The sequence below is a fragment of the Chrysemys picta genome, chromosome 7 (genome assembly GCF_011386835.1).
Source record: "Chrysemys picta bellii isolate R12L10 chromosome 7, ASM1138683v2, whole genome shotgun sequence".
In the NCBI taxonomy this organism is placed as follows: domain Eukaryota; kingdom Metazoa; phylum Chordata; order Testudines; family Emydidae; genus Chrysemys; species Chrysemys picta.
In genome coordinates, this window is record NC_088797.1 from 128,133,223 (window position 1) to 128,160,122 (window position 26,900).

General features: G+C 52.6%; 3 protein-coding genes across 4 annotated transcripts in view; 1 reads left to right on the plus strand and 2 right to left on the minus strand.

Moving 5' to 3' along the window:
- The window catches only part of ABCC2 (ATP binding cassette subfamily C member 2), a 64,111-nt gene extending 62,741 nt beyond the window's left edge, over window positions 1-1,370 (minus strand). The window contains exon 1 of the mRNA XM_065553597.1: window positions 1,265-1,370. The gene's annotated coding sequence lies outside the window, so the exon portion shown is untranslated. The remainder of the gene's footprint in view (window positions 1-1,264) is intronic.
- CUTC (cutC copper transporter) lies at window positions 1-20,411 on the minus strand. 2 transcript variants are annotated; one of them, XM_042845216.2, is made up of 9 exons: window positions 20,272-20,411; window positions 15,764-15,835; window positions 9,080-9,139; window positions 8,274-8,483; window positions 4,839-4,874; window positions 3,354-3,487; window positions 1,791-1,818; window positions 1,265-1,370; window positions 1-459 (listed from the first exon to the last, which is right to left on the minus strand). In XM_042845216.2, the coding sequence occupies exons 2-9, from the start codon at window positions 15,831-15,833 to the stop codon at window positions 348-350; spliced, it is 756 nt and encodes a 251-aa protein (XP_042701150.1). In that variant the 5' UTR covers window positions 15,834-15,835; window positions 20,272-20,411; the 3' UTR covers window positions 1-347. The 2 variants fall into 2 exon arrangements, with proteins under 2 accessions (XP_042701150.1, XP_005289416.1); XM_005289359.4 differs by lacking the exon at window positions 20,272-20,411 and adding an exon at window positions 20,086-20,242.
- LOC101949463 (heme A synthase COX15) overlaps window positions 20,348-26,900 on the plus strand; it is an 11,715-nt gene continuing 5,162 nt past the window's right edge. Inside the window, exons 1-5 of the mRNA XM_024100442.3 lie at window positions 20,348-20,476; window positions 20,593-20,765; window positions 22,372-22,494; window positions 22,810-22,996; window positions 23,333-23,500. Of these exons, the coding sequence (XP_023956210.2) occupies window positions 20,408-20,476; window positions 20,593-20,765; window positions 22,372-22,494; window positions 22,810-22,996; window positions 23,333-23,500 (720 nt within the window). The 5' untranslated portion in view covers window positions 20,348-20,407. The remainder of the gene's footprint in view (window positions 20,477-20,592; window positions 20,766-22,371; window positions 22,495-22,809; window positions 22,997-23,332; window positions 23,501-26,900) is intronic.

Sequence of the window (26,900 nt, forward strand, 5' to 3'; positions counted from 1 at the left end):
TGGCTGCAGGGTGTTTATTTGACAATCACTGGGGGAAGTGCACAATTTAGTTACCCTGTTAGCTAAGGTCCCCTCTCCCAATTGCTGCTGAATGGTTTGTGCCACTACAACAGCCAGGAATGGGTCCTTGTTTTTTGTTGTTGTTTTTTTTGTTTTTTTAAAAGCCAGTTTAAGCCTCCAGTCCAGGGAGAGTGTCCAGGTGAAGCCAATGAAGAGACTGCAGGTTCCTTTATAGTATCCACTTCCTTGACAGCCCTTGTGAGACTGAAGCCAGAGCCCATCTGTCCAGACTGGCAGGGAGGATCCCAGGGTCTGTGCGCTCCTATCCCACACTCAGCACTTGCCCTCTACAGGATGTTCTTTGCAATAGCGTTCAGGGTCCTCACTTTAGCCACATCCGCTACCTTTAGGGAATATTCGGAGACAGACAGAGAGGCTCCCATGGCAACACTGCTGTTTCTGTCAGGAAAACCAAGAGGTGACTGATTACTGTCTGGAATGTGGAACAGCTGGGAGAAAGGATATCCCAGGCAGAGCAAAGGGTCTTCGCTCTAGGCAAGAGGTACCAGCATTAAAAGAATATAGTACAGACCTTCTAGAAACATGGCTGGGATGATTTATAATAATAATTAATGGAGATATCCCATCTCCTAGAACTGGAAGGGACCTTGAAAGGTCATCAAGTCCAGCCCCCTGCCTTCACTAGCAGGACCAAGTACTGATTTTGCCCCAGATCCCCAAGTGGCCCCCTCAAGGATTGAACTCACAACCCTGGGTTTAGCAGGCCAATGCTCAAACCACTGAGCTATTGGTCCTGCTTTGAGCAGGGGGTTGGACTAGATGACCTCTTGAGGTCCCTTCCAACCTGATATTCTATGATTCTATGTCTCATAAAGATGCACCAGTGCCAGGCTCATGCGCCCAAGTGCCAAGCGCAGCTCCAGTCACATGCCCCAGTACGCTAATGCCAGGAATCATGCTCCCAGCAGCTGAGCACAGGGGGTTAACGCATCCAAGGGCACCTCATCATGCACAGGACTCGCACCCCCAAACGCTGAGTGCAGCTGGATTCACGTGCCCCAGAACACCAGTGCCAGGATTCACACATCCAGCCCCCCCGAAACACAATTCTTACACCCTGGGGCATCAGCAGGATCAGGGAGTTTTCTGTGTAATTCGCAGCCTCAGTTTCAGAGCAGCAAAGCTGTAGGAGGAACAAGCCAGACTGTAACTCCACCCTGGCTTAGTGCAGACAACCTCTTACCTGAACTTCATTCCCGAGTCCCGGGCTGAGCGCGCAGAGCAGTGAAACTCAGGTGCACCAGAGCCCTCAAGAATCCTCTGCAGGTTCCTCTCTGTTATACCACCCCCTAGTGGAAAGAATACATTCATACATCACATTGGAGCAGGACAATCCTGAGCATCATCACCCAGTGGCTAGCCCCTAAGACCAGACCCAGCCTGGACCGGAAAGGGAAACAGCTCCACAGAGGCACAGGAGGCTGGATGAGGAGCTGCCTGAGACCCCTGGCTGATCCAGAGAGTATCCCCAGACCTCACAGAACGCGGCAGCTGTACAGGGCTTCACTGCCCACAGCCGGTAGCGGGACTGGTGGCCTTTACGCTCCAGGGAGGGAGGGAGGGAGAGCCACTCCCCGGTGAGACAGCAGAATGGCTCAAAGCTGAAACATGGATGTTATGCACCTGGGCACGTGCATGAGACTGGGACCCCAGAGCCAGGGACGGATTCAGCCCCCAGTACGTACATAAAGCTGCAGCAGAATCATTACCTGGCACCACCACAATCCTGCCCTTAGCCTGAAAAGGAGCAGAGTGACACGTGTTAATGCTCTTGTCCACTCCCGCTTGACACACAGGAGAGCCACGGTACTTGCATGCACCCCGTCTAGACGCAGCCTATCATGTGGGGGATCTTGGAATTCACACTCACACACCTCAGGACATGCCCAGTCATGGAGCTCACAGCACTGTCCCCAAGACACATTAGAGGAAACCACTGACCTTGTGATTCTGCAGGACTTTCGTTCCTCAGCCTGGTGCCTCCAGTGCGACTCATGCTGGAAACTCCTCCAGCTCTTCTGAAACTTGGCCCGGAGACACTTACAGGCTGGCGCAAGGACTCTGCCTACTAACATGCTCCAGCCCAGGAACCTCAGAGACCCTGGGACATTGCAGCCACTTCTTTCAAGAGCCCTCTAAACTGCAATAACTTACAAGCCAACCAATATTACACTTGTGTGTGCACATCCGTATGCATGCACATGTGTGTCTCCACGGGCATGCACGTGTGTACATGCACATAGGCATATAAAGTGTGACTATTGTGTGTGGCTGTAGTGTGGCTGTGTGCACGTGCATGCCTGTCTGTACTACGTTCTGAGACTTAGCCCTTTGTGGTGTTGGAGTTAAGTCTGCCAGACTGCAGATCCCCCTAAACACACCAACCAGGAACCGAGCAGTTAAATCATTCAACACCCCAGCTATACTCCACTCATCAGTCCCCCTTGTCAGCCTCAGCTATCCCTGGCCTTCTGCCACTCCTAGCCCAGACAGTTCCCTCCTCAACCCACGCACTCAACCCCAGGGCACTCCAGCCTGCTCCCAACAGTAACATTCACAAACCATCACACTGCACTGGCCTCTAGTGCCTTCCATCTGACAGTCCCACTGCCGGGCCATCTCACGTTCTCCAGAGAGGCACTTCGCGATTTTATGTAAGTCTCAGACAGAAAAACATGCAGACGAGCCGGACTCATTAAAGCCACATCTCAGAGCATCTGTATCCCTAGGATCCTGTCACCATCCGCCCGCTTCACTGTCCTCGCCCTGCACCTTTCTTACTCCCATTTGTAGCATTTCATTTTAAACGGGATCGTGAGCTTGTGTGTGTGTGTCGCTTAGCACGACAGGGCTCAGGCCCTGATCCCCCGGGGGGCCTCCAGGTGCTACCGCAATACAAATATGGTACAAAGGACAACAGATACAGGTGCTGTCACGCCAACAGGGAGAGCAAGATAGAGACGGCCCCTCCCCTCCGTGAAGTCATCCCATCTGTAGCCTGTAAGGAAGAGCGGCCCAAGTGGCCTCCCTGTTGGCAGATGCAGGTCTCTGCCACGGGGGGCCTCACAGCTCAAACCCACAAAGCCCTGATGTGCTCCTGGAGCCAGTGCAGAAGCTGGAGCAGATGGGGAAGGTGCTCCCAGCCAGAGACTCCCCTAGGGGCCACCACTGTTAGTGCTGGCCAGCTCTCCAGGGCAGCCCCCACAGAGCAGTGAGCGGTCAGGGTAACGGAGAGCAACAGCAGAGACAGAAGGAGGGCAGGGGGCGCTCACCTGTTCTGTGAGTCTCTTTATTAAGGGTAACCCCTCCAGTGCTGAGCTGTCACAGCCGCTGGTCAGCACCCGCTCGAATCCCAGGGACACCAGGGTCTCCAGGGCCACAAGAGGATCATGTACCATGTCGAAAGCTGCAAGACCAAACAAAGCAGCTCAAAGACGCCATGATGGCAGGCTTCAGCACTGAGTCCCCCCCATCAGCCAGCTCACCAGCCAAGTGGGGGTGGATGTATCCAGGGCATAGAACCAAAGGCCTCCCTTACAGCTGCCGACCCCTGCACAGAGGCTTGGCATGCACAGCCCCCATCCCCGGGCAGGGGCACGGCCATAGAGCCTGGTCCCTGAGAGCCCCGGGCAGGGGCACGGCCATAGAGCCTGGGCCCTGAGAGCCCCGGGCAGGGGCACGGCCATAGAGCCTGGGCCCTGAGAGCCCCGGGCAGCGGCACGGCCATAGAGCCTGGGCCCTGAGAGCCCCGGGCAGGGGCACGGCCATAGAGCCTGGTCCCTGAGAGCCCCGGGCAGGGGCACGGCCATAGAGCCTGGGCCCTGAGAGCCCCGGGCAGGGGCATGGCCATAGAGCCTGGGCCCTGAGAGCCCCGGGCAGCGGCACGGCCATAGAGCCTGGGCCCTGAGAGCCCCGGGCAGGGGCACGGCCATAGAGCCTGGGCCCTGAGAGCCCCGGGCAGGGGCACGGCCATAGAGCCTGGGCCCTGAGAGCCCCGGGCAGGGGCACGGCCATAGAGCCTGGGCCCTGAGAGCCCCGGGCAGCGGCACGGCCATAGAGCCTGGGCCCTGAGAGCCCCGGGCAGGGGCACGGCCATAGAGCCTGGGCCCTGAGAGCCCCGGGCAGGGGCACGGCCATAGAGCCTGGGCCCTGAGAGCCCCGGGCAGCGGCACGGCCATAGAGCCTGGGCCCTGAGAGCCCCGGCAGGGGCACGGCCATAGTGCCTGGGCCCTGAGAGCCCCGGGCAGGGGCACGGCCATAGAGCCTGGGCCCTGAGAGCCCCGGGCAGGGGCACGGCCATAGAGCCTGGGCCCTGAGAGCCCCGGCAGGGGCACGGCCATAGTGCCTGGGCCCTGAGAGCCCCGGGCAGGGGCACGGCCATAGAGCCTGGGCCCTGAGAGCCCCGGGCAGGGGCACGGCCATAGAGCCTGGGCCCTGAGAGCCCCGGGCAGGGGCACGGCCATAGAGCCTGGGCCCTGAGAGCCCTGGCAGGGGCACGGCCATAGTGCCTGGGCCCTGAGAGCCCCGGGCAGGGGCACGGCCATAGAGCCTGGGCCCTGAGAGCCCCGGGCAGGGGCACGGCCATAGAGCCTGGGCCCTCAGAGCTCCGGGCAGCGGCACGGCCATAGAGCCTGGGCCCTCAGAGCTCTGGCCAGCGGCACGGCCATAGAGCCTGGGCCCTCAGAGCCCCGGGCAGGGGCATAGGCATAGTGCCTGGCCAGCTCCTTCACAGCAGGACAGCACAGACAACAACTCACCTCGGTGGAAGGTGACTGGCAGGGGACGACAAACAGCTGCAAAGAGAAGAGTTCATGTGGTCAGCGCAGGCCTCGCTGTGTGAGAAAAAGCTCCTGCATCAGCGTGGGGTCCCCTTCCCTTCCCAACTGTTGAAAGACTGGCCCAAAGACAACCTCATGGACCAGCTCTGGAGAGCCCAGCAGGGAGCATAGCCAAGCTGGCGAGGTGAGACGGCTGTTTCCTCCACCAGCCTTTGGAGAGGCCCAGGCTACCTAGGCTCAGGCACGGTTCGTATATTTATGGGCCTTTTAAAAGTCTCCATGTGTTTTCTGTGAAGCTCCTTGTGTATGGACTGCCCTGCAGCACTGGGAAGGGCTGGGACAGTGGCCCATCGGTGCGGCTGAGCACTGCAATCCTAAATTCCACTCCCTATTGCGTACTGTGCCTTAGGCTCACGGAAGACGGGGCTACGCATCACAGAAACAGCCCGAATCGGAGACTGGCACAGGGAGCTCTGCATCGCAGTGGCGGAAAGGCCGACCAGCTTGCCAGCTTTTGTGTAGCAAACAGAGCCTCCGTCAATGGCCCTGAGAACAGTGATAAACTGGGTTTGTGCCTAGAGTCCCTCTACCACCCAGCCCCACTCGTGGTGTGCATTAAGGAGAAAGGATCAACCCGGTGGGGTGGAGGGCCTGGGAAACCAAGGGAACAAACCTGACACTGGCAGGAGTGTTTCCAAGTGTCTGAAGGGAGTACTCAGAGACAACACAGCTCCTTTGTCTGAGACACTGAAAGGAACCAGTGTCCCAGGAGGGCATAGCTGAGTCCATATTCCCTCAGATACACACTTCTGACACCACTGTGAATGACCTGGTGATTGCTGGCAACGGGGTGGGTGCTTCACCCGTCTGTCCAGTCTCTCTCTGGATGACAAATTTTTTGCCCCCAGTTAGTGGGTCTCCAGTCCCACCATGAGAGCATCAAAACTTTATTCCATTTATGAGTAACGTCAGCAGCTGCTTTCAGTAGCTGATCTTTCCCCTGGCTGTCAGGCAGGGAGCTGCCTACATCACCCTTATCTTTTGATTCAAAGGCGGGACTCTCGGTCCTTTCAGAGACAGCTTCCTCTGCAGGGACCATTTCTAGGCAGTCAGAAAGGAGTCTGCTCTCCCATCACCCAGGCGGGGGAAAGGTCAGGATCAAAGCTATGTGGGAAGCCAGAGAGTCAACCCCTCTGAGCTCTCCCCTGCTTTTCCACCACTTCCACACAGCCCTCCACTGCAGACTGCTCCTTCGTTTCCTTAGGCTGTCCCCAGGAGGTTCAGCCGGCACTCAGCACCAATGGACAGACTAGGGACCGAGTGGCTAGGCAGCAGTTCTGCAGAAAAGGACCTAAGGGTTACAGTGGACGAGAAGCTGGATATGAGTCAACAGTGTGCTCTTGTTGCCAAGAAGGCTAACAGCATTTTGGGCTGTATAAGTAGGGGCATTGCCAGCAGATCGAGGGACGTGATCATTCCCCTCTATTCAGCATTGGTGAGGCCTCATCTGGAGTACTGTGTCCAGTTTTGGGCCCACTACAAGAAGGATGTGGAAAAATTGGAAAGAGTCCAGCGGAGGGCAACAAAAATGATTAGGGGGCTGGAGCACATGACTTATGAGGAGAGGCTGCGGGAACTGGGATTGTTTAGTCTCCAGAAGAGAAGAATGAGGCGGGATTTGATAGCAGCCTTCAACTACCTGAAAGGGGGTTCCAAAGAGGATGGAGCTCGGCTGTTCTCAGTGGTAGCAGATGACAGAACAAGGAGTAATGGTCTCAAGTTGCAGTGGGAGAGGTTTAGGTTGGATATTATGAAAAACATTTTCCACTAGGAGGGTGGTGAAGCACTGGAATGGGTTACCTAGGGAGAATCATAGAATTATAGAATATCAGGGTTGGAAGGGACCTCAGGAGGTCATCTAGTCCAGCCCCCTGCTCAAAGCAGGAGCAATTCCCAACTAAATCATCCCAGCCGGGCTTTGTCAAGCCGGGCCTTAAAAACCTCCAAGGAAGGAGATTCCACCACCTCCCTAGATAACGCATTCCAGTGCTTCACCACCCTCCTAGTGAAATAGTGTTTCCTAATATCCAGCCTAGACCGCCCCCACTGCAACTTGAGACCACTGCTCCTTGTTCTGTCATCTGCCACCACTGAGAACAGCCGAGCTCCATCCTCTTTGGAACCCCCCTTCAGGTACTTGAAAGCAACTATCAAATCCCCCCTCATTCTTCTCTTCTGGGGACTAAACAATCCCAGTTCCCTCAGCCTCTCCTCATAAGTCATGTGCTCCAGACCCCTAATCAGTTTTGTTGCCCTCTGCTGGACTCTTTCCAATTTTTCCACATCCTTCTTGTAGTGTGGATCCCCAAACTGGACACTGTACTCCAGATGAGGCCTCACCAATGTCGAATAAAGGGGAACGATCACGTTCCTCGATCTGCTGGCAATGCCCCTACTTATACAGCCCAAAATGCCGTTAGCCTTCTTGGCAACAAGAGCGCACTGTTGACTCATATCCAACAGTGTGATGGAATCTCCTTCCTTAGAGGTTTTTAAGGCCTGGCTTGACAAAGCCCTGGCTGGGATGATTTAGTTGGGGATTGGTCCTGCTTTGAGCAGGGGATTGGACTAGGTTACCTCCTGAGGTCCCTTCCAACCCTGATATGCTATGATTCTATGACCAGAGCTGGTCATTTTCCTGACAAAACTCAAGCTGTGTCCTCTGTTGACTATACCAGCCCCTGCAGACCATCCCATGTCACATGTGGTGCAGACTCCTGGACAGAGCCCTCTCCTCTTGCTGCACCTTTCCAAGGGAGGATCCTTTCCTCCCTCGGCTCAGAAGGGGTTCAGGTCTCCCACAGCCCAGCTGCTCCAGGCAACGCCAGCTCTACCCACTTTCTGCATTTTTTCATTTCTCCTTTTTTGCCGTTTTTCTCAGGTATTTTGGAAGACAGAAAAATTCAGAGCAAGGTCTGGGCCAGCTGGTATGCAGAAGGCCAAGACAAGCACTTCCTGGGCATCTTTACCAAGGTTTCTGAGCCAGCTCTGCTCTCACCCACAAATAGGAAAGGAAGGTATGGGGGGAGTTTGCTAGCCATAAAATACACTGGTCTCTCCTGCATGTACCGTGCATGGACCTCTCCCTCCCTTACCACCTCATCTCGCCCAAGACTGCGTTTCATGCTGGGAACTCCCGGGGGCAGCCGCGCTGTCTGTCTGCAAAGCGTTCACACACAGTGCTGTGGGGTAGATGGCAGCATGAAACCAGGAGAGGCTGGAGTGAGGGGCCAGACACCAGCTAGCTATCACTAGCCAGAGCGACCTACACAGCATCTTCCAGCATCACAGGTCAGACAGCACCAAGCTGCCACCATCAGTCAGAGCAGAACCCCATAACCAGGGCCTCCTTACCCAGCAGGGCTGTGCAGAGCTCTGTGTCGATGCGCCCGTCCTCAGTCAGGGCCCCAAACACCAGCCCATCGGCCCCATGCAGCTTGGCTAGGCGGGTATCAGCCTTCATCACTTCCAACTCCCGGTCGGAGTAGAGGAAATCCCCCCCACGAGGGCGGATCATCACAAACACTGGGACCCGCACACACTGCTTCACCACCTGCAGGAGCCCTGCTGGGACAGACAGAGACAGCTCAGCCTGGGGACAAGCAGGGCAGACACCCACCCTCCCTGCTACAGAGGCCTCCCAGCCCTCACTTCTGTCCAGCAGGAGAGCCTCACCTGGGGTTCAGAGATGGGAAGGGACCTTTGACCCCCAGTACCCTGGAGCATGGGAGTTAGGCAGGAATCTCTGGGCCTCCTGTCAGGAGGGCAGAGGAGAATGAAAGAGAGCAGGAGTGAAGAGCTAGGTGGATGGAAGTGAGGTGCTGAAGGGATGGGGATGCAACTTCCACGGCTGGGCCAGCTGAAGATCTGGGAGGCTCCCTGCCAAATCCAGGACATGTGGGGCCTGCTCCCTGCACTGAGGCCCTGGAGGGTAGAGCAGCCACTGAACTCCATGGACACTGGCAAAATTTGGGCACACCGGACAGGAGGCTTCAGAGAATGCACAAATTTGGTCTGATCTCAGAGCAGACGCAGCCTGAGTCTTCCTGCAGGACTGGCCTGGTCCCACTGAATGCTGCCCCAGTACGTATTTCACTGGCGCAGTTGCAGGGCAGTAGTCCTGATGCCCCTCTATGAGCAAGATGCCCTGGGGCACTCACCCATACTGGGCGTGGTTCCTCCTTCCATCAGGCCAGCACACAGCTCGATCCGGCCAGCACCTGGGACCAGAGACCGAGTAATAGTCGGTAAGTGAGGGGCACACACCATCCGTCTGGACTACCGAGAAGGCCACATGGACCAAGGAAGGGAACTGGGGCTTATGGAAAAGGGCCACTGAGAGACAGAAAATTGGGACCTACAGCCTGAAGAGTCAGGACACTAGAACAACAGGCCCCTGCCCTCCCATCAGGGTGATATGCCTGGAGGCCAGAGCATTGTGCCAAAGGGGAGAGTCACCTGCCCCGCTCTCTGCCTCACACCACCTGTGACAGGATTCCCTGGGATGCAGCCTGGGACTGTGGGACCGCTGTGCCCCTCTGACTCTCCCCAGCCTGGGCTGTCTCTCACAATGCCTTGCTAGTGATCAGCAGCAAACCCCTCCAGGTGCTGTTATCACTCAGCACAAACCCATGTGGAGCCCCACACCCAGCTGTATTGTATGAATGCTCCCAGAGCCAATCATGAATCACACAGAGAAAGACACCAGCCGAATCCCCCCAGCTCCCAGCACTGTCCCTCAGGAATATACTGTCTTGCACTGCTCAAGAGAGCAGTGCAAATTTATTAGTTGGTTCACCACTTCATCAATGGAAAGTGGACATACACCAGCCTTTGCAAATCAGCAGATTTGCCACACACTCCAGGCAAACTCACTAGTAAAGATAAACAGTTAAACAAATTTATTGACTACAAAAGATAGATTGTAAGTAACTATAAGTGTTAGGCAAAGAGCAAGAGTTAGTTACCATAAGAAATAAAATCTAAGCAGGCAGTCTACACTCTCAACCCGATTAGACTGGGCAACAACTAGACTAAGCAGTTTTTCTCAACCCACGGGGTATTGCATCCTTAATATACAGATTTGTCCCTTAAATCTGGGCCAGCCTCCTCTGTTGGAGTCTTCAGTCTTCTTCTCAGGGTGTGTCTACACTGGCAGAGTTACAGCGCCGCTCAGAGAGCGCTGAAGGGAAATCGCTGTTGTGTGTTCACACTGTCAGCTGCCTGCACAATAGTGTGTTCACACTTGTGGCACTTCCAGCGGTATTCGGAGCGGTGCACTCTGGGTAGCTATCCCACAGAGCATCTCTTCCTCTTCCGCCGCTAAGAGTTGTGGGAAGGCGGAGGGAGTCACGGGGATCCTGCGTCCTGTCCCAATAGGGTGACCAGATGTCCTGATTTTATAGGGACAGTCCTGATTTTTGGGTCTTTTTCTTATATAGGCTCCTATTACCCCCCATCCCCTCTCCCAAATTTTCACATTTGCTGTCTGGTCACCCTATGTTCCATTGCCCTGTGATGCATTGCTTCGCATCCCAGCAATCCCTGTGCTTCCGTCCGCATTTGGCGCCATCTTTCAATGGTTTGTGTACTGCACGCTCTGCCTCTTCGATCTGCAGGAATGGATCCCACACTGTTGACCAATATTCTGCTTGCTCTGACTAACACGTCACAAGTGGCAGTGGTGTACAAAGGCAAGAAGAGTGAGACATTGATCTTGCCACGTGTAGTAGCTACAACACGAGATTGCTTGTGGCATTCACGGAGGTGCTGACCAAGGTGGAACGCCATTTTTGGGCTCAGGAAACAAGCAGTGAGTGGTGGGATCACATTGTCATGTATGTCTGGGATGACAGGTAGTGGCTGCAGAACTTTCGGATGAGGAAAGCACATTCATGGGACCGTGTAACGAGCTCACCCCAGCCCTGCGGTGCAAGGACACGAGAATGAGAGTTGGAGAAGCACATAGCGATTGCACTGTGGAAGCTGGGTACTCCAGACTGCTACTGATCGGTCGCTAACCAGTTTGGAGTGGGAAAGTCGACCATTGGACTCATGTTGACAGACGTGTGCAGGGCCATTAATCATATCCTGCTCTAGAAATGTGCATAATATTGTGGATGGCTTTGCACAAATGGGCTTCCCTAACTGCGGAGGGGCGATAGATGGCACGCATATTCCAATTCTGGCACCAGACCACCTAGACACTGCATATATTAATCGGAAGGGGTATTTCTCAATGGTTCTCCAGGCACTTGTGGATCACTGTGGGCATTTCACGGACATTAACACAGGATGGTCTGGAAAGGTGCATGACGCACGCATCTTTCGGAACACTGGCCTGTTCAGGAAGCTGCAAGCAGGGACTTTCTTCCCTGATCAGAAGATCACCGTAGGGGAAGTCGAAATGCCCATTGTGATCCTGGGAGACTCTGCCTACCCCTTAGTGCCGTGGCTTAGGAAGCCATACACGGGGCACCTTGACAGCAACAAGGAGCTGTTCAACAACAGGCTGAGCAAGTGCAGAATGGTTGTGGAGTGCGCTTTTGGCCATTAAAGGCCCGCTGGCGCTGCCTATATGGAAGGCTGGATCTGGCCGAAGACAATATTCTTATGCTTATAGCCGCATGCTGTACGCTCCATAATATTTGTGAAGGGAAGGGTGAAAGCTTTTCTCAGGGCTGGACCGCTAAGGCTCAGCCCCTGGGGGCTGAATTTGAACAACCAGAGACCAGGGCTATTAGAGGGGCGCAGTGCGGGGCCATAAGAATCAGGGATGCCTCGAGGCAGCAATTTGAAGGAGAAAGCCTTTAATATTTGTTGCTATGCTTCGGAGTGCAGTGCTTGTAATGCTAAGAAGGGATTGTGATTGGTGCAGATGATGCACTACGGTGTAAGAAAATTGCCTGTTGCTTTGCAGGGCTCTGTTTTCTTTCAATTAATGGAATGAAGATGGCTTTCAAACCCAAACAATTATTTTATTAAAAAACAACAACAGGAGGAGAAAGACAAACAAAAAAACACATCAGCACTGAGGAGGATGGGGGAAGGGAGGGTCCCAGGAGGAGGTGGGGTCCCGGGACGGTTAAAGATTTGTGTATGTCCAGGTATCATATCCAACCTTCTCCTTTGGAGTACAGTGCAGCGGTTGCTGTACTTCAGCAGGGCTAAACTGCAGAGGGACGGGTGTTGAGTGCAGTGGGTACTGGGAGTCCACAGGGCTGAACTGTGACAGGGAAGGAGTGAAATGCAGCAGGTAAAGACTGGAGCCAGGAGATTGATAAGAGAGTGTTGGGGGTGTCTGGGGGGCACATGGGAAAGAGTTTTGCGACAGCGGCTGCAGGGGAGGGTGGGCGCGGAGCTGCTTGGTTTGCAGTGCTAGTAGCACCTGGAGCGTGTCCGCTTGGTGCTCCATAACGTTTAAGAGCTGCCCCGTGGCTTCGTTCTGGCACGCTGCGTTCTCCTTTCAGTCCCTCTTCTTGCTGTCCCTCCACTCCTTCAGTTCCTGTTTCTCAGAGGCGGAGTGCATCATAACATCACGCAGAAAGTCCTCTTTAGTTCTTTGTGGCCACTTTCTAATTCTGTGCAGCCGTTCAGCCGGTGATAACAAGAGGGAGGCTGGGCTCCCAAAGATAGAGAGGTTTTTAAGGTCAGTCTTGACAAAGCCCTGGCTGGGATGATTTAGCTGGGAATTGGTCCTGCTTTGAGCAGGGGGTTGGACTAGATGACCTCCGGAGGTCCCTTCCAACCCTGATATTCTATGATTCTGCCGCCAATAACAAAGAGGGAGGCTGTTCTCCCAAGGTCATCTCTGTGAAGTTTAAATGCAACATTTTACAGAAGCAGTACTGTCTGCAACACAGACAACACTGCTTCAGTGCTTTAAACCACAGCCAGTACTCACACACCTGTCACTGCCTGGCTGACCCCAGGCAAGCCCACATGAGCCACAAGACCCCCAAAATGGTGAGTAGCCGCAGGGGCAGGGGAAATCAGTGTTCCAGGACCGTCCTGTACACTGGGCACGTGGCTCTTGGGGAGAGCCATCACTGTAGCGGGGGGCCTTATAATCATTCCTGTCCTCACATTTTCCACAGGCTGTGATCATTATGGAAGATATCTCGCTGCTGAGGGTGAGCAGGGACTCAAGGAAGGGTCTTCTCCAAGACTGCGCCTTCTGTCCTGGCCATTATGCGGCTCGCCTGTGTGCAGCAATGGTGTCCCCGTCCCGTTTCCCCCTCCCCCCCCGTTCCAGTGATGGCAGAGTGGTACAGGAAATTTACCCTTAATGGGGCAAAAAACAAAGCAGCTCTGCCAAAGAACCTGTGGCAGCCGATTGCCCAGTATCTCCATGACAGTTTCCTGGAGATCTCTGAGACAGATTCCCGTGAAGTGAGGGAGTCAATCAACACCTTGTTCCGCTGCTCATCGTACATCATATGCTCATCATGGTACACGCATCATACAGACACAAGCCTGCTTTCTGCAACCCTCCTGCCCCCAACAACTCACTTCAGCAATTCCCAAAACTGAAGCCACATACCAGGGGCCTCGTCTCCTATTTGCGCTTCGCCAAGCTCCAACAGCTATGACTGGCTAGGCTCCTCCGGGGTAGAGAAGAGCTCTGGGCTGCATGCATCACTGATCTCTGAGTCGTCTTCTGCCTCTGGGTCCCCCTCCACATCCTTATCCAAGATTTCCTCCTCCTGGTTCGGTCCACTCTCAACTGGCACATGAGCCACCGAAGTATCCACAGTGGTCTTTGCAGTGGAGGTGGGGTCACCACCGAGTATCGCGTCTAGCTCTTTGTAGAACCGGCAGCTCGTGGGCGCAGCACCAGAGCGGTGGTTTGCCTCCCGTGTCTTGTGGTAGGCATTCCACAGCTCCTTCACTTTGACCTTGCACTGCAGTGTGTCCCGATCATTGCCCCTTTCTGTCATGCATTGTAAAATCTGTCTGTAGGTATCATAATTCCTACGGCTGGAGCGCAGCTGGGACTGGACAGCCTCTTCTCCCCAAATGCTGATAAGGTCCAGCAGCTCAGCATTGCTCCAAGTGGGGGATCGCCTGGTGCATGGAGCAGGCATGGTCACCTGGAAAGATGCGCTGAGACCACTCCATGTGCCACCAAGCAAACAGGAAGGGGACTTTCAAAATTCCCAAGGAATTTACGGGGTGGGGATGACGGTTGGTCACCAGAAGGCAGGGCAGTAGAATTCAAACCGATGATCAGAGAGGCGAGAACAGGCATTGTGGGACACCTCCCGGAGGCCAATCGCAGTGCTGTAATCGACAAGGGGGTCTACACTGGGACCATGGTGCTGTACCCCCGGCGACGAAAGCTGTATGCCTCTCGTCGGGGTGGGTTTTCTACAGCACTGATACTGTGCAGTTTCTGCGCACTAAATGGCTTGGCAGTGTGTACACCTCGGTAGTTACAATGCAGAAAGCTGCTTTACTGCGCAGAAACTTGCCAGTGTCTTTGTTGCTTGCAGTATAGGTGGGGCCAGGAGAAAAGACGAAACATGGGCCTGCTCTGTTCTGTTCTATGCCCTCAGTCCCATGTGCTTGGGGAACACACAAGTCCAGGCATGTCTGAGGGATGGGCATTGCTGAGTCTCCAGGCAAGGTTGAGCAATTCTCCTGGTGTGGCCCCATGCAGGTGAGTCATTGAACTGTAGCTCCCTTGCTGGACAATGGCTGTTGATGGGTTGTTTGACACTCTGCCTGGGCGTTGGTTACTTTCCTTGCTGTTGCCTCTGGGGAGCTAATATCTGGCTGATTCCCCCAACTTACAGCATGTTTTACTGACAACCATACAACACAATTCTCATAACTTCATATGCATTAATGATATACATATATGGATAGAACAATGACTTTCAGCAGATCATAATCTTTCCCGACACCTCACAAGGCCTGCTTTATATGCAAGATCACAATTATATATAAACGAGGAATATGGGAGTTACAGGGCGCTCCCCCAAGGTACAGAATGTCACACCACCACCTAGCACTGTGCTTGGACCTTGGTCATTGTCTCTTGGATCTTGTATCTAAGTATTGGGCCAGCCCTGGTTAGCTTGTGAGGGCTGATGCACACATTGACTGACATACCTTAGCTGCAGATTTCTAGTAGTAAATCATAAATTCTAAGGCTAATCTGACCTTCTGTATCACACAGAAGTTCCCGGAAATAATTCCTGTTTGAACTAGAGCAGAGCTTTAAAAAAAACATCCAATCTTGATTTTAAAATGGCCAATGATGGAGAATCCAGTCTGGATTTGTCTAGATCCAGATCCAGATCCAGATCCAGTCTGGATTTGTCTAGCTTCATCTTCTAGCCATTGGATCGTGTCATACCTTTGTCTGCTAGCTTGAAGGGCCCATTATTAAATATTTGTTTCCCAAGTAGATACCTATAGACTGTGATCAAGTCACCCCTTCACCTTCTCTTTGTTAAGCTAAACAGATTCAGCTTCTTGTGTCTGTCACTATCAGGCAGGTTTTCTAATCCTTTAATCATTCTTGTGTCTATTCTCTGAACCATCTCCAATTTATAAACATCCTTCTTGCGTTGTGGGCACCAGAACTGGACACACTATCCCATGCTCTATGTCCGCTCCATACAGCTATATTAGACTGTGAGCTCCTTGGGGCAGGAACCGTGTCTTTTTCAATGGTCTGTATAATAAAGCTGAGGCCCCTGAATGCTCAGCTGATAACACTGAGAATCCCTCTTTCAGGAGAAGCCTCGGCACCATATAGGCTGTTGCATTCTACCCCTGCCAGGTTTTATTACACTGAGGACAGGTCAAGTCCCAGCTGTTCCTCTCTTCCTTACCTCCTCTCTCTGCATTCACAGCAGACTCCACGGAGTCAACGCACACTTCCATGAGAAAGCCATCACCCATTCCTAGGAAGGAAACACAGGAGCAGTCAAGGAGGCAGCCCAGTCCAGTCACAGCTTAGGGGTAGGGTTTGGCTCAGGGATTCTCTCAGCTCCAGCCCTGGAAACCAGTCCTCCCCTCTTCAGTCTCCTGCCCCATGTGGGGTTTCCAGTTGGCCCAACCTGATCCCACTTTGTAATGTCAAAGAACGGCCATACTGGCTCAGACCAATGGTCCATCTAGCCCAGTATCCTGTCTTCTGACCAGGTGCTTCAGAGGGAACGAACAGAACAGGGCAATTATCAAGTGATCTATCCCCTCTCGTCTAGTCCCAGCTTCTGCCAGTTGGAAGTTTAAGGACACCCAGAGCATGGAGTTGTATCCTTGACCATTTTGGCTAATAGCCAGTGATGGACCTATCCTCCATGAATTTATATAATTCTTTTTTGAACCCACTTATTCTTTTGGCCTTCACAATATCCCATAGCAACCAATTCCAAACATTGACTGTGCATTGTGTGAAGAAATACTTCCTTTTGTTTAAACTTGCTGCCTATTAATTTCATCAGCTGACATCTAGTTCTTGTATTATGTGATGGGGTAAATAACACTTCCCTATTCACCTTCTCCACACCAGTCATGATTTTATAGACTTCTATCATATTCCCCCTTAGTCATCTCTTTTCTCAGATGAACAGCATCAGTCTTTTTAATTTCTCCTCGTACAGAAGCTGTTCCATACCCTTAATCAGTTTTTCTTGCCTTTCTCTGTACCTTCTTCAATTCTAGTATATCCTTTTTGAGATGAGGCGACTAGAACTGCATGCAGTATTCATGGTGTGGGCATAGTATGGATTTATATAGCAACATGATATTTTTTGTTTTATTATCTATCCCTTTTCTAATGGTTGCTAACATTGTTAGCTTTTTTGACTGCTGTTGCACACTGAGTGGATATTTTCAGAGAACTATCCACAATGACTCCAAGATCTCTTTCTTGAGAGGTAACAGCTAATTTAGACCTCATCATTTTGTATGTATAGGTGGGATTATGTTTTCCAATGTGCATTACTTTGCACTCAACAACACTGAATTTCATCTGCCATTTTGTTGCCCAGTCACCCGGTTTTGAGAGAACCCTTCGTAACTCTTTGCAGTTTGGACTTAACTATCTGGAGTAGTTTTGTATCATCTGCCAATTTTGCCACCTCACTGTTTACACCTTTTCCAGATCATTTATGAACATGTTGGACAGCACTGGTCCCAGTACAGACGCCTGGGAGAGTATGCTATTTAGCTCTCTCCATTTTGACAACTGACCTAACCTATCCTTTTGTTTCCTATCTTTTAACCAGTTACTGATCCATGAGAGGACCTTCCCTCTTATCCCATGACAGCTTGCTTAAGAGCCTTTGGTGAGGGACCTTGTCAAAGACTTTCTAAGTACACTATATCCACTGGTTCCCCCGTGTCCACATGAATTCTAATAGATTGGTGAGACATGATTTCTCTGTGAGTCCTGGGATAAGCGAGACAAAACTAAAGACCTGCCCCCTTTACTGAGGGGGTGGAACTACAAAGCGCAGGCCACAATTGAATTTGGGAATGACAAGTGCAAAATTAGGAATGGGAGTGTGGGTGACAGTTTGCACATCAGGTCTCCAGATAGGGGCACCAAGCAAAGCACCCCAGACAGTGCCCACTCTTCCTAAAAGGAGTCTAATGGCTGGTCTATACTAGAAAATTAAATCAACCCAGCTAAGTCGCTCAGGGGTGTGAAAAAGCCACACTCCAAGTGACATAGTTAAGCTGACCTAAATCCCCATGCAGACAGCACTAGGTCAATGGAAGACTTCTTCTGTTGACCTAGCTGCCGCCTCTTGGGGCGGTAGATTACCCATGCCGATGGGAGAACCCCTCCTGTAGGGATAGGTAATGTCCACATTGAAGCACTGCAGCTGCACTGCTGTAGCATTTCGAGGGCAGAGAAGGCCCAGGAGTCACCGGACATTGCCCAGAGGAACTCTGCTCGGAGATGTGATATGACAAGGGAACGGAAACAGGTCCCACAGTCAGAGAGTACCTGCCATTGAGCTTTCTCCTGGTCTGGTGGCTGGCCACCTTGGCCAGTGCCAGGAGGAGGCTGACGAGGGAGTCTCGCAACTTGGTGGGGTCACAGATGGGGAGTATGAGAATAAACAAGTGAGGGGAAAAGTGTAGCCAGAACCTCAGTTAACGTTTCTGGAGGAGCTGCAAGAGGGGCTGTAGACGGACACCCTTGACATAGGTGTGCACCAGGCCTTTGTATCATCTAAAGAGTAAGTGCAGCCCTACCTACTCCCTCTGAAAAACCCATCCCCCAATTTGTTCTGGCATGAAAGCTACAAAAGCATGAGTCTGGCACCTGACCCCTGTGCTGCATACGCTGCCTATTCCCTTGCTGTCCTGTGAACAAGTCTCCTTTCCCTGCACCTCCTTCAGGCTCCTCTACACAATGCCTCTGGTTCACTTCATTCCATGCACGTTGCCCAGCTGTCAGGTTCCTTTCTCCCAAGAACATTCCTCAAACCACTCCCATTGGTGGGTCATGACAGTGCTTAGGAGCGCTAGATACTACTGGTGGCTTTAGTTTCCTTTTGCCTTTTATAGAGCAGTGGCTCCCAGTGGAGGCTGCCGAGCTGGCTCCTCCACCTCATTTCCTGTAACTTTTACAAGTAAGGATGGACCTGGGGAGATCTGGATACGTCATTGGAAGAAAGAAGGTGGCCGCAATAGTGTCAATTCAGATATTTCTTGTGGGGCAAATTTTGGTCCCCATTGCTCCCCAGCAGGGACCCCGTTCTGGTCCCTGCTCGTCCTTCCCCAGCCGCAGGGACCCCAGGTCTCCCTCAGCTGCAGAGCCTCCCTTCTCTCTTACCCCAACTGCGCATGAGCTGTCACCAGGAATCAAGTTCTCAAGAGAACGCCCCTGTGCTCCGCTGTATAGAAACAAACTGTGTGCATGCCAGGCTGGAGCATCATTTGGCCTAACTGCCTCTCTGTCAAACATCAGTGGTGTTGTGACCACACAACTGCTCTGGACCATTCTGGTTGCAGCTGTGCTGGTTAAGTATGGGACCACTGTTTAAAAATGATCAGGCCAAGGCCAAGGCCCCCCTGGCTCTGTGACCTATGGAACTTTAAGCAAGTGCAAAAATCTTGGGGATGGGGGTGCATTTGTCGCCCCACCTCCTCAGCCAGTGCCACTACAGCAGTATGATGTGACCTGTCACCTTCCCAGACTACCAGCAGTCCCCCTGTAAGTTACCATAGAAATTTTTTTTAATTCATAGAGGGTAGGTCCATCAACGGCTATTCATCAGGGGGGGCAGGGATGGTGTCTCTAGCCTCTGCCCGAAGCTAGGAATGGGCGACAGGGAATGGATCACACGATGATTCCCCACTCCCTCTGGGGCACCGGGCACTGGCCACTGTCCTAGGACAGGATACTGGGCTGGATGGACCTTTGGTCTGAGGCAGTCTGGCCATTCTTATGTTCCTGTTTGGTTATGGGTACTTTGTGGGTCACTTAGAAACTCTGGGGTTATGACACGGGAGAGCAAAAGCATGAGAGAGAAAATTAAACAGGTGATTGCTAACACACATTGAACAGAGAGCATGCCAGCATATCCCGGTGTGTCCGTCAACCTGACAGCAGCATGTTGTGTTCTTAGTGACCAGATGTCCCTGTTTTATAGGGACAGTCCCGATATTCAGGGTTTTCCCAGATATCGGCGCCTATTACCAAGCCCCCCCCCCCTCTCTGTCACGCTTTTTCACACTTGCTACCTGCCCCCCACCCCCGTGTGTTCTGCAGCTGGAATATCAGGGCAGCTCCCAACCCAGGCTCTATATAGCGAGCTGTGGTTTCTATTGCACTGGGTGTGTGTGTTTCCAGCCGGTACAAAGCAGCGGGACCCAGCGCGGGGAGACGCTTTGGGGGCCCCGCCCCGCTTCCCACGGCAGAGCGGGACGCGCGAGGCCCACGTGGGACCCCGGCCGCGGGCACAAGGCGCAGCCCCAGCGTCCAGCCCGCGCCTCCTGCCGGCCGCTGGGAGCCGCAGTGACTCCGAAGCGGCGCCACTCCCGTTCACACGCAGCCACGGCCGGCCCAGCCCGCCAGCACCAGCCCATCCGGGGCTCTGGCCGTCACCTCGACTGAACTCCGCCCCCGCCTCTACCAGACCATCGCCAGGAGTTCCCGTCCCTCTTTCCGGTACAAGCCCCGCCCGCTCACCCGCATTTCCGGCCCCCAAGCCCCGTTTCCGGTCCCGCCTGTCCATGGCCCATTCACCCTGCGCCCCGCTGGCTCCGGAGGCGACGGAACTGACTCGCCCTGGTCACGGGTCCGGAAGGAAGCCCCGCCCCAAACCATGTGACCTCCCCCGGTGATCGGGCCCCGCCCCCCCGGACTCGCGCTCACCTGTCCTCAGCGCGCGCGAGGCGCTCCCTACTCTCTGTCACGTGATGGATTGTCATGGCGACGGCTAGGTGGGTCCGGAAATGCTGGCTTTGTTTCCGGGTCAGATGTCAGGGTATTGTTTCCGGTTGTGCTCGTGATGCTGCGTGCGGCACTGGGGAGTGCGCGGGTCCTCCTGCTCCCTGGGCGGGGGGGCTCAGGGGCCCAGGTAAGGGAGGCGGCGCGGCTGCCCTTCCCCCCAACGGGCCTCGCGCCCCCACTTCCCCCGGGCCGCCCGGCTGCGCTCACCCCCGCCCGCACTGACCCCCCCCCTTCTCCCCGCAGCTATGTCTCCGGTGGCGGCAGCCGCAGCAGCGGCGCGCGGTGTCGGAAGCCGCTGCCCATCCCGGGGCGGCCCTGCCTGTGCCCGGCTCCGCCGCGGAGCGGCTCGTGGGGCGCTGGCTCCTGGTGTGCAGCGGCGCGGTGGCCGGAGCTGTCGTGCTGGGGGGCGTGACCAGGTGAGAGCGGCCGGTGTGGCACCTGCCTGTCCCTGGGCAGAGACCAGTCACCCCGCCCGGCCGGCGCTGCCCCGGGCCCTACACAGGCCCCGCCCGGCCGGCGCGCCGCAGAGTCCCTGCAGCAGCTGCCTCTGGCCAGGCCCCTCGCCCCCTCCCCTAGGAATGTAAAAGTTTAATCAGTTACCCTATAAGCTTGATGCTTATCCGTTTCTGTTAACGATTAAACTCTGCCCGGGGTCCCAGCTGCCGGCCGCACACAGAGCCCTAGGGACCCCCGTGGCGGGCAGCTGGGACCCCTGGGGCGGGCAGCAGAGCCCCGCCTAAAACATGGGGATGCTGCAGCCCCCTCCTCCCCCCAGTTCATCAGTTACATAGTTATTGTTTTTACACGTTATTTACATCCCTACCTCTCATCCACACAAAGTGCTGCTGAAAATACTATTGATCTACTTGCAGCCCACCTTCAGTTTCCTGCATTGCCATCTCTTTTCCCTGTGTGCCACGTTAACCTGCTTTTCATAAAGGCCCCTCACGACCCTATCCAGATTGACCTGCATGGTTTCTCATGCTTTCCTCTGAAGCATATGGTTTTGGGGATTCTGAGACAATACTGAGCCAGACAGAACCCTGATCTTGTCCTTTGTAGCAATACCTTTCATTGACTGCCTTCCCATTACACCTTCATGTCCTTCTCCTGATCCCACTTCCAAGTCTTTTTCTCACACTTCCCTGGGTACCTGGGTCTTCCATACTGACCTGCTTCCAAAGCTCCATGCTCTCCTCTAAATTCCTGCACCTTTTATGACATTTCCCCTCTCTGCAGAAGTGTTAAGGAATTGATGAGAGAATATCTTCGAACACTGACTGCATACAGGCAAACAAATGAGTGAAGGAACTTTAACAAGTCAGGTGCTTAAAATTCACTATTCTCACACTGCCTTTTCTTTGGCACCCATTCCCCTCTCCCTTATTTGTATGTTATCTGTTTAGATTGTAAGCAATCTGTGGGGAGAACCTTGTTTTCATACCTGTCTGTACACCACTATGCAGCTAGTGCTGTGCAAACAATAAATACCCCCAATCTTGTCTGAACTGTTTTGAATCTACAGCACTCTATTGTATGTGGCTAGTGATTTATTTCTTCACCCCAAAATGAATAGTGTCTTACTGGTCCCTTTCCTTCTCCATCAGTAAGCTCCTCCACTCCTTAATTGTGGGCTCTGTCACAGACCCAGCCTTTTCCTTCCCCCCTCTCCCTTCTGTGATCATCTCTGTAGAAGTAATTGATCTTTATTGCAGCCTCATTCTTCCTCTATGCAGGGCTAAATGGTGTCAGTTATGAGGACAATACCCTTCCCATTAGATATGGGGGGGCTGCAAGGCAGATCTTATCTTCATTGCGTTGCTTCCAACTTCAGTTTGTTGTACCCACCTCTGGCTAGTATGTACCTGCTAACTTTTTTGGCCTAGTTCATAGGGTCCTTCCTCCCCATCACCTTTGCTGCTGAAGGGTGGCTGCAGTTCATCTGGGTAAATGCTGCCAGCGCTCTCCTTATTTTGGTTAAGGAGTGAGTGAGTCACATCTGTGTATATCTGTCCCTCCTAGGCTGACAGAGTCTGGGCTCTCCATGGTCGACTGGCACCTGGTGAGGGAGATGAAGCCTCCACGGACACAGCAGGAATGGGAGGCTGAGTTCCAAAAATACCAGCAGTTTCCAGAATTTAAAATGTAAGTGCTGTAGGTTCCAGGCAGAAGGACTGAGATGGGACAGGGAATCCTCCCCTTTGTGTTCACAGAGCCCAGACTGACTGTGAGTCAGCAGCACAAGGCTCTTTCTTTCTGTGGGAATGGACTAGCTCCAACAAGGGGCACTCAATACATAGCTGACAAGGATCCAAAGGTGGCTTTGGTGCTCATCTTCCCTGGCTATCCCTGTTCTCTCCAAGGTGAAGAAAACCCCTGTGAAACTGGGAGTGTGAAGGAGGCCACTGTTCCATACCAGGGAGTTCCTTGCTTATTCTTCTACTCTGCCTTTTCCAACAGCCTGAATCATGACATGACATTGAGAGAGTTCAAGTTCATCTGGTACATGGAGTATTCGCACCGAATGTGGGGTCGGGTTGTAGGTTTGGCCTACGTTCTGCCTGCTGTCTACTTCTGGAGAAAAGGCTGGCTTAGCCACCCCATGAAGGGGCGTGTCCTTGCCCTCTGTGGGCTTGTCTGCTTCCAGGTAAGGGAGCCTGCAACTGCTGGGATATGTAGCATTGGCTCTAGGGGCTTCTGGGGGATGATGATGTGCAGTGATGATGCCTAACTAAGTATTTCTTGAGTGGTGGGCTGAGACTATGGCATCTGTGAAGGCTTTGGATGGTGGTACTGATGGTGGAAGCATAGTTATTGTACAGCTAACACCTGTATGATGTTTAAGGTCAGTGCTGGAACAGATAACTCCTTTCCTTTACCAGGGTGAAATTGACATGAAGGTGGGTTCTTTTTCTTCCAGCTGAGGCTATGGAAGGGGGCTGGGTTTTGCCCCTCTCATGTAATCTCTTTGGTCCTTTGGCAGGGACTGCTAGGCTGGTACATGGTGAAGAGTGGATTGGAAGAGAAGCCGGATTCTCATGACATCCCCCGAGTCAGTCAGTACCGTCTAGCAGCTCATCTAGGCTCTGCACTAGTTCTGTACTGTGCCAGCCTGTGGAGTGGACTGTCCCTGCTGCTCCCACAACACAAAGTAAGTGGTCCATGTGTAGTATATGGGGAGTGCAGGAATACAGTGTTGATGCAAGAATCTGGATGGGTAGTTGGGGTTCCACGGCTTCTTGGAATATCTTTGTTTTAATGAGGAGCTTAAAGGAGTAGGGAGGGTGAAAGGTAATAGCATAGCCCTCACATCTCTGCTTCTGGCTTATCTTTGATCTGACAAAGTACATTGCAAAACACTGCGGCGTAGAATGACTAACTGTGGGATAATTTCCTTCAGCATCCCAGTCCATCCTGATTGCCAGTGATGCCTCACCCTTATCTTGCCCCCAGCACTCGTTCACTAGGACCTGTGGCTAACAGAAGATAGTTCTGAGTTCTTTGGCTTAGACACTTTGTTCCATTAAGGAGGAAGTCAAGAAAAAGCATTGGGGTATCCCCAGAGTCCGAGTATTTGGCCCGGGAAGAGGGGATTGCCCTGCATCAGGATTGGATCAAGTGCTGGAGCACTGTTCCAGTAATTTTCTCCTGGCCCCATTGGTTTCTGTAGGATTAAAGATTTCGCAAGTAAAGAAAAGGCGAGTTTGTGTGTTGCAAAGAACCACCTGAGTGCGACTCTGCTGGGTGCTGTTACTGAGCCTGATCCGGACAAAAAAATACAACCAAGCGTAGTCCCTAACACATCTACTGACACCACTCCCTGACTTGTAGTCAAACTGCATGACTTTAGTGCTGTGTGACATGTTTTGCATGTAGATTCCCATGCTTAATGAGAGCATTGAAATGGTTGCTGTTAAGCTTTGAAATGCACGTTTCTGGCTGGGAAAGGGGTAGGTCCCTACCATCACTTCTGATGTGGCTTGTTTGGAGACAGCTTCCTGCTGAGCTGGGCTATTTGACAGTGAAAAGAGAGAAACTTTCTTTTTTCAGTGAAGATTTACAATCTGAAGGATTCTTCTCCCCTTCTCTCTCCCCCCCCCCCCCCCCCCCCACTTAAGCTGCGGGCTCTGCGACTCTCCTATAATCTGCCTGATGTCAGGGAAGTGGGGGTTTGGGAGGAGGAGTTTTGTTTAATGGAAACTGCTATGCAACTTTAACTACAGTGGTACAGTACCAGGAGCTCACTGGAATCTCCCTCCGCCCAATAATGGTGCCACTGACTTCCACTGCAGGCAGCAACTCCCCCTTCTGGTTTAGGGATGATAGCACCGTCAGACCAATGGACCCTCTATTCCAGCATCCTGTCTTCTGACAGGTTTCAGAGTGGTAGCCGTGTTAGTCTGTATCAGCAGAAAGAACGAGGAATACTTGTGGCACCTTAGAGACTGACAATGGCCAGTGCCAGATGCTACAGAGGGAATTAACAGAATATGGCAGTTATCGAGTGGACCATCCCCTGTTGTCAGTCCCAGCCTCTGGCAGTCAGAGGTTAAGGGACATCCAGAGCATGGGAAGGCATCTCTGACCATGATGGCTAGTAGCCACTGATGGACCTATGCTCCATGAATTTATCTAATTCTTTTTTAACCCACTTATACTTCTGGCCTTCACAACATCCCATAACAACAAGTTCCACAGGTTGACTTTGCATTGTGTGAAGCAGTACTTCATGCTGCCTATTAATTTCAGTTCAGTTCAGGGTTTATGTGAAGAGGTAAATAACACTTCCTTATCACTTTCTCCATGTCATTCATGATTTTATGGACCTCTATCATATTCCCCCATCCCTTACTCATCTCTTTTGTAAGATAAACAGTCCCAACCTTTTTAATCTCTCCTCATATGGAAGCTGTTTCTTACCCCTAATAATTTTTGTTGCCCTTCTCTGTACTTTTTCCAATTCTAATGTATCATTTTTGAGATGGGGCAACCAGAACGGCACACAGTATTCAAGGTGTGGACGTACCATAGATTTATATGTTAGCATTATGATATTTTCTGTCTTATCTATTTCTTTCCTAATGGTTTCTAGTATTCTGTTAGTTTTTTGACTGCCATTGGACACTGAGCAGATACTTTCAGAGAACTATCCATGATGTCTGCAAGATCTTTCTTAAGTGATAACAGCTAATTTAGTCCCCATCGGTAGGTACGTATAGTTCGGATTATTTTTTCCAGTGTCAATAAGGACAGATACAGAGTATTCCCCTTAAGAAGGAATAATCAGTTGCACAAATACAAAATGGGAAGTGACTGCCTAGGAAGGAGTACTGCGGAAGGGGAATCTGGGGTCATAGTAGATCACAAACTAAATATGAGTCAACAGTATAACCCTATTGCAAAAAAAGCAAACATCATTCTGGGATGTTTTAGCAGGAGTGTTGTAAGCAAGACACGAGAAGTAATTCTTCCGCTCTACTCCGTGCTCATTAGGCCTCAACTGAGGTATTGTGTCCAGTTCTGGGCGCCATGTTTCTGGAAAGATGTGTACAAATTGGAAAAAGTCCAAAGAAGAGCGACAAAAGGTGTAGAAAACATGATCTGTGAGGGAAGATTGAAAAAATTGAGTTTGTTTAGTCTGGAAGAGAGAAGATTGAGAGGGGACATAACAGTTTTCAAGTACATAAAAAGTTGTTACTATGAGGGAGGGAGAAAGGAGAACAATTTTAATCTCTGAGGTTAGCACAAGAAGCAATGGGCTTAAATTGCAGCAAAGCTGGTTTATGTTGGATATTAGGGAAAAAAACCCTTCTGTCAGGGTGGTTAAGCACTGGAATAAATTGCCTAGGGAGGTTGTGGGATCTCCGTCATTGTCTAACCTGCTCTTAAAAAATCTCCAAACACCTCTCGAATGGTCTAGATCGGGGTGGCCAAACTTACTGACCCTCCGAGCCGCATATGACAATCTTCAGAAGTTCGAGAGCTGGGGTGCACCTGCCGGCGTTCGGGGCTTCAGCCTTGCAGGGCGGGGGATCTCGGGGCTTCAACCTCATGAGAGATGCCTGCTGGGGCTTGGGGCTGAAGCCCTGAGACACCCCTCCCTGGTGGGCAGAAGCCAGAGGTGGCGGGGACATCATATACCCACTCCAGATTTTTCCCAGGGTTTGCTGGCCCCACACAGTCACATGATGCCACTGGGCTCCTTCCCTGCATGTGGCAGGTGCTGGAGCGCAGCGGCCCCTCCCTGTAGCTCCCAGCTGTTTGCTGCTTCATCTCCATGGGGAGCTAACACCTGGGAGCTGCAGGGAGGGACTGCTGAGGGGAAGAGGGGGGCATGCCTGGGGAATGTGACTCAAGCTGTTGGGGGGCCCGAACCTTTAAATTCTGCCTCCTCTCATCTCTGGCAGATGTCTCTAACCCCACTGCAGGGCAGAAGCCCTGAGCTCCCCCCAGCCCAGTCTGGTAGGCTGGGGAAGGTGAGGGGGGCTCCACAGGCCACACTTTAACCGTAAAAGAAGCTGCATGTGGCTCACAAGCTGCAGTTTGGCCAC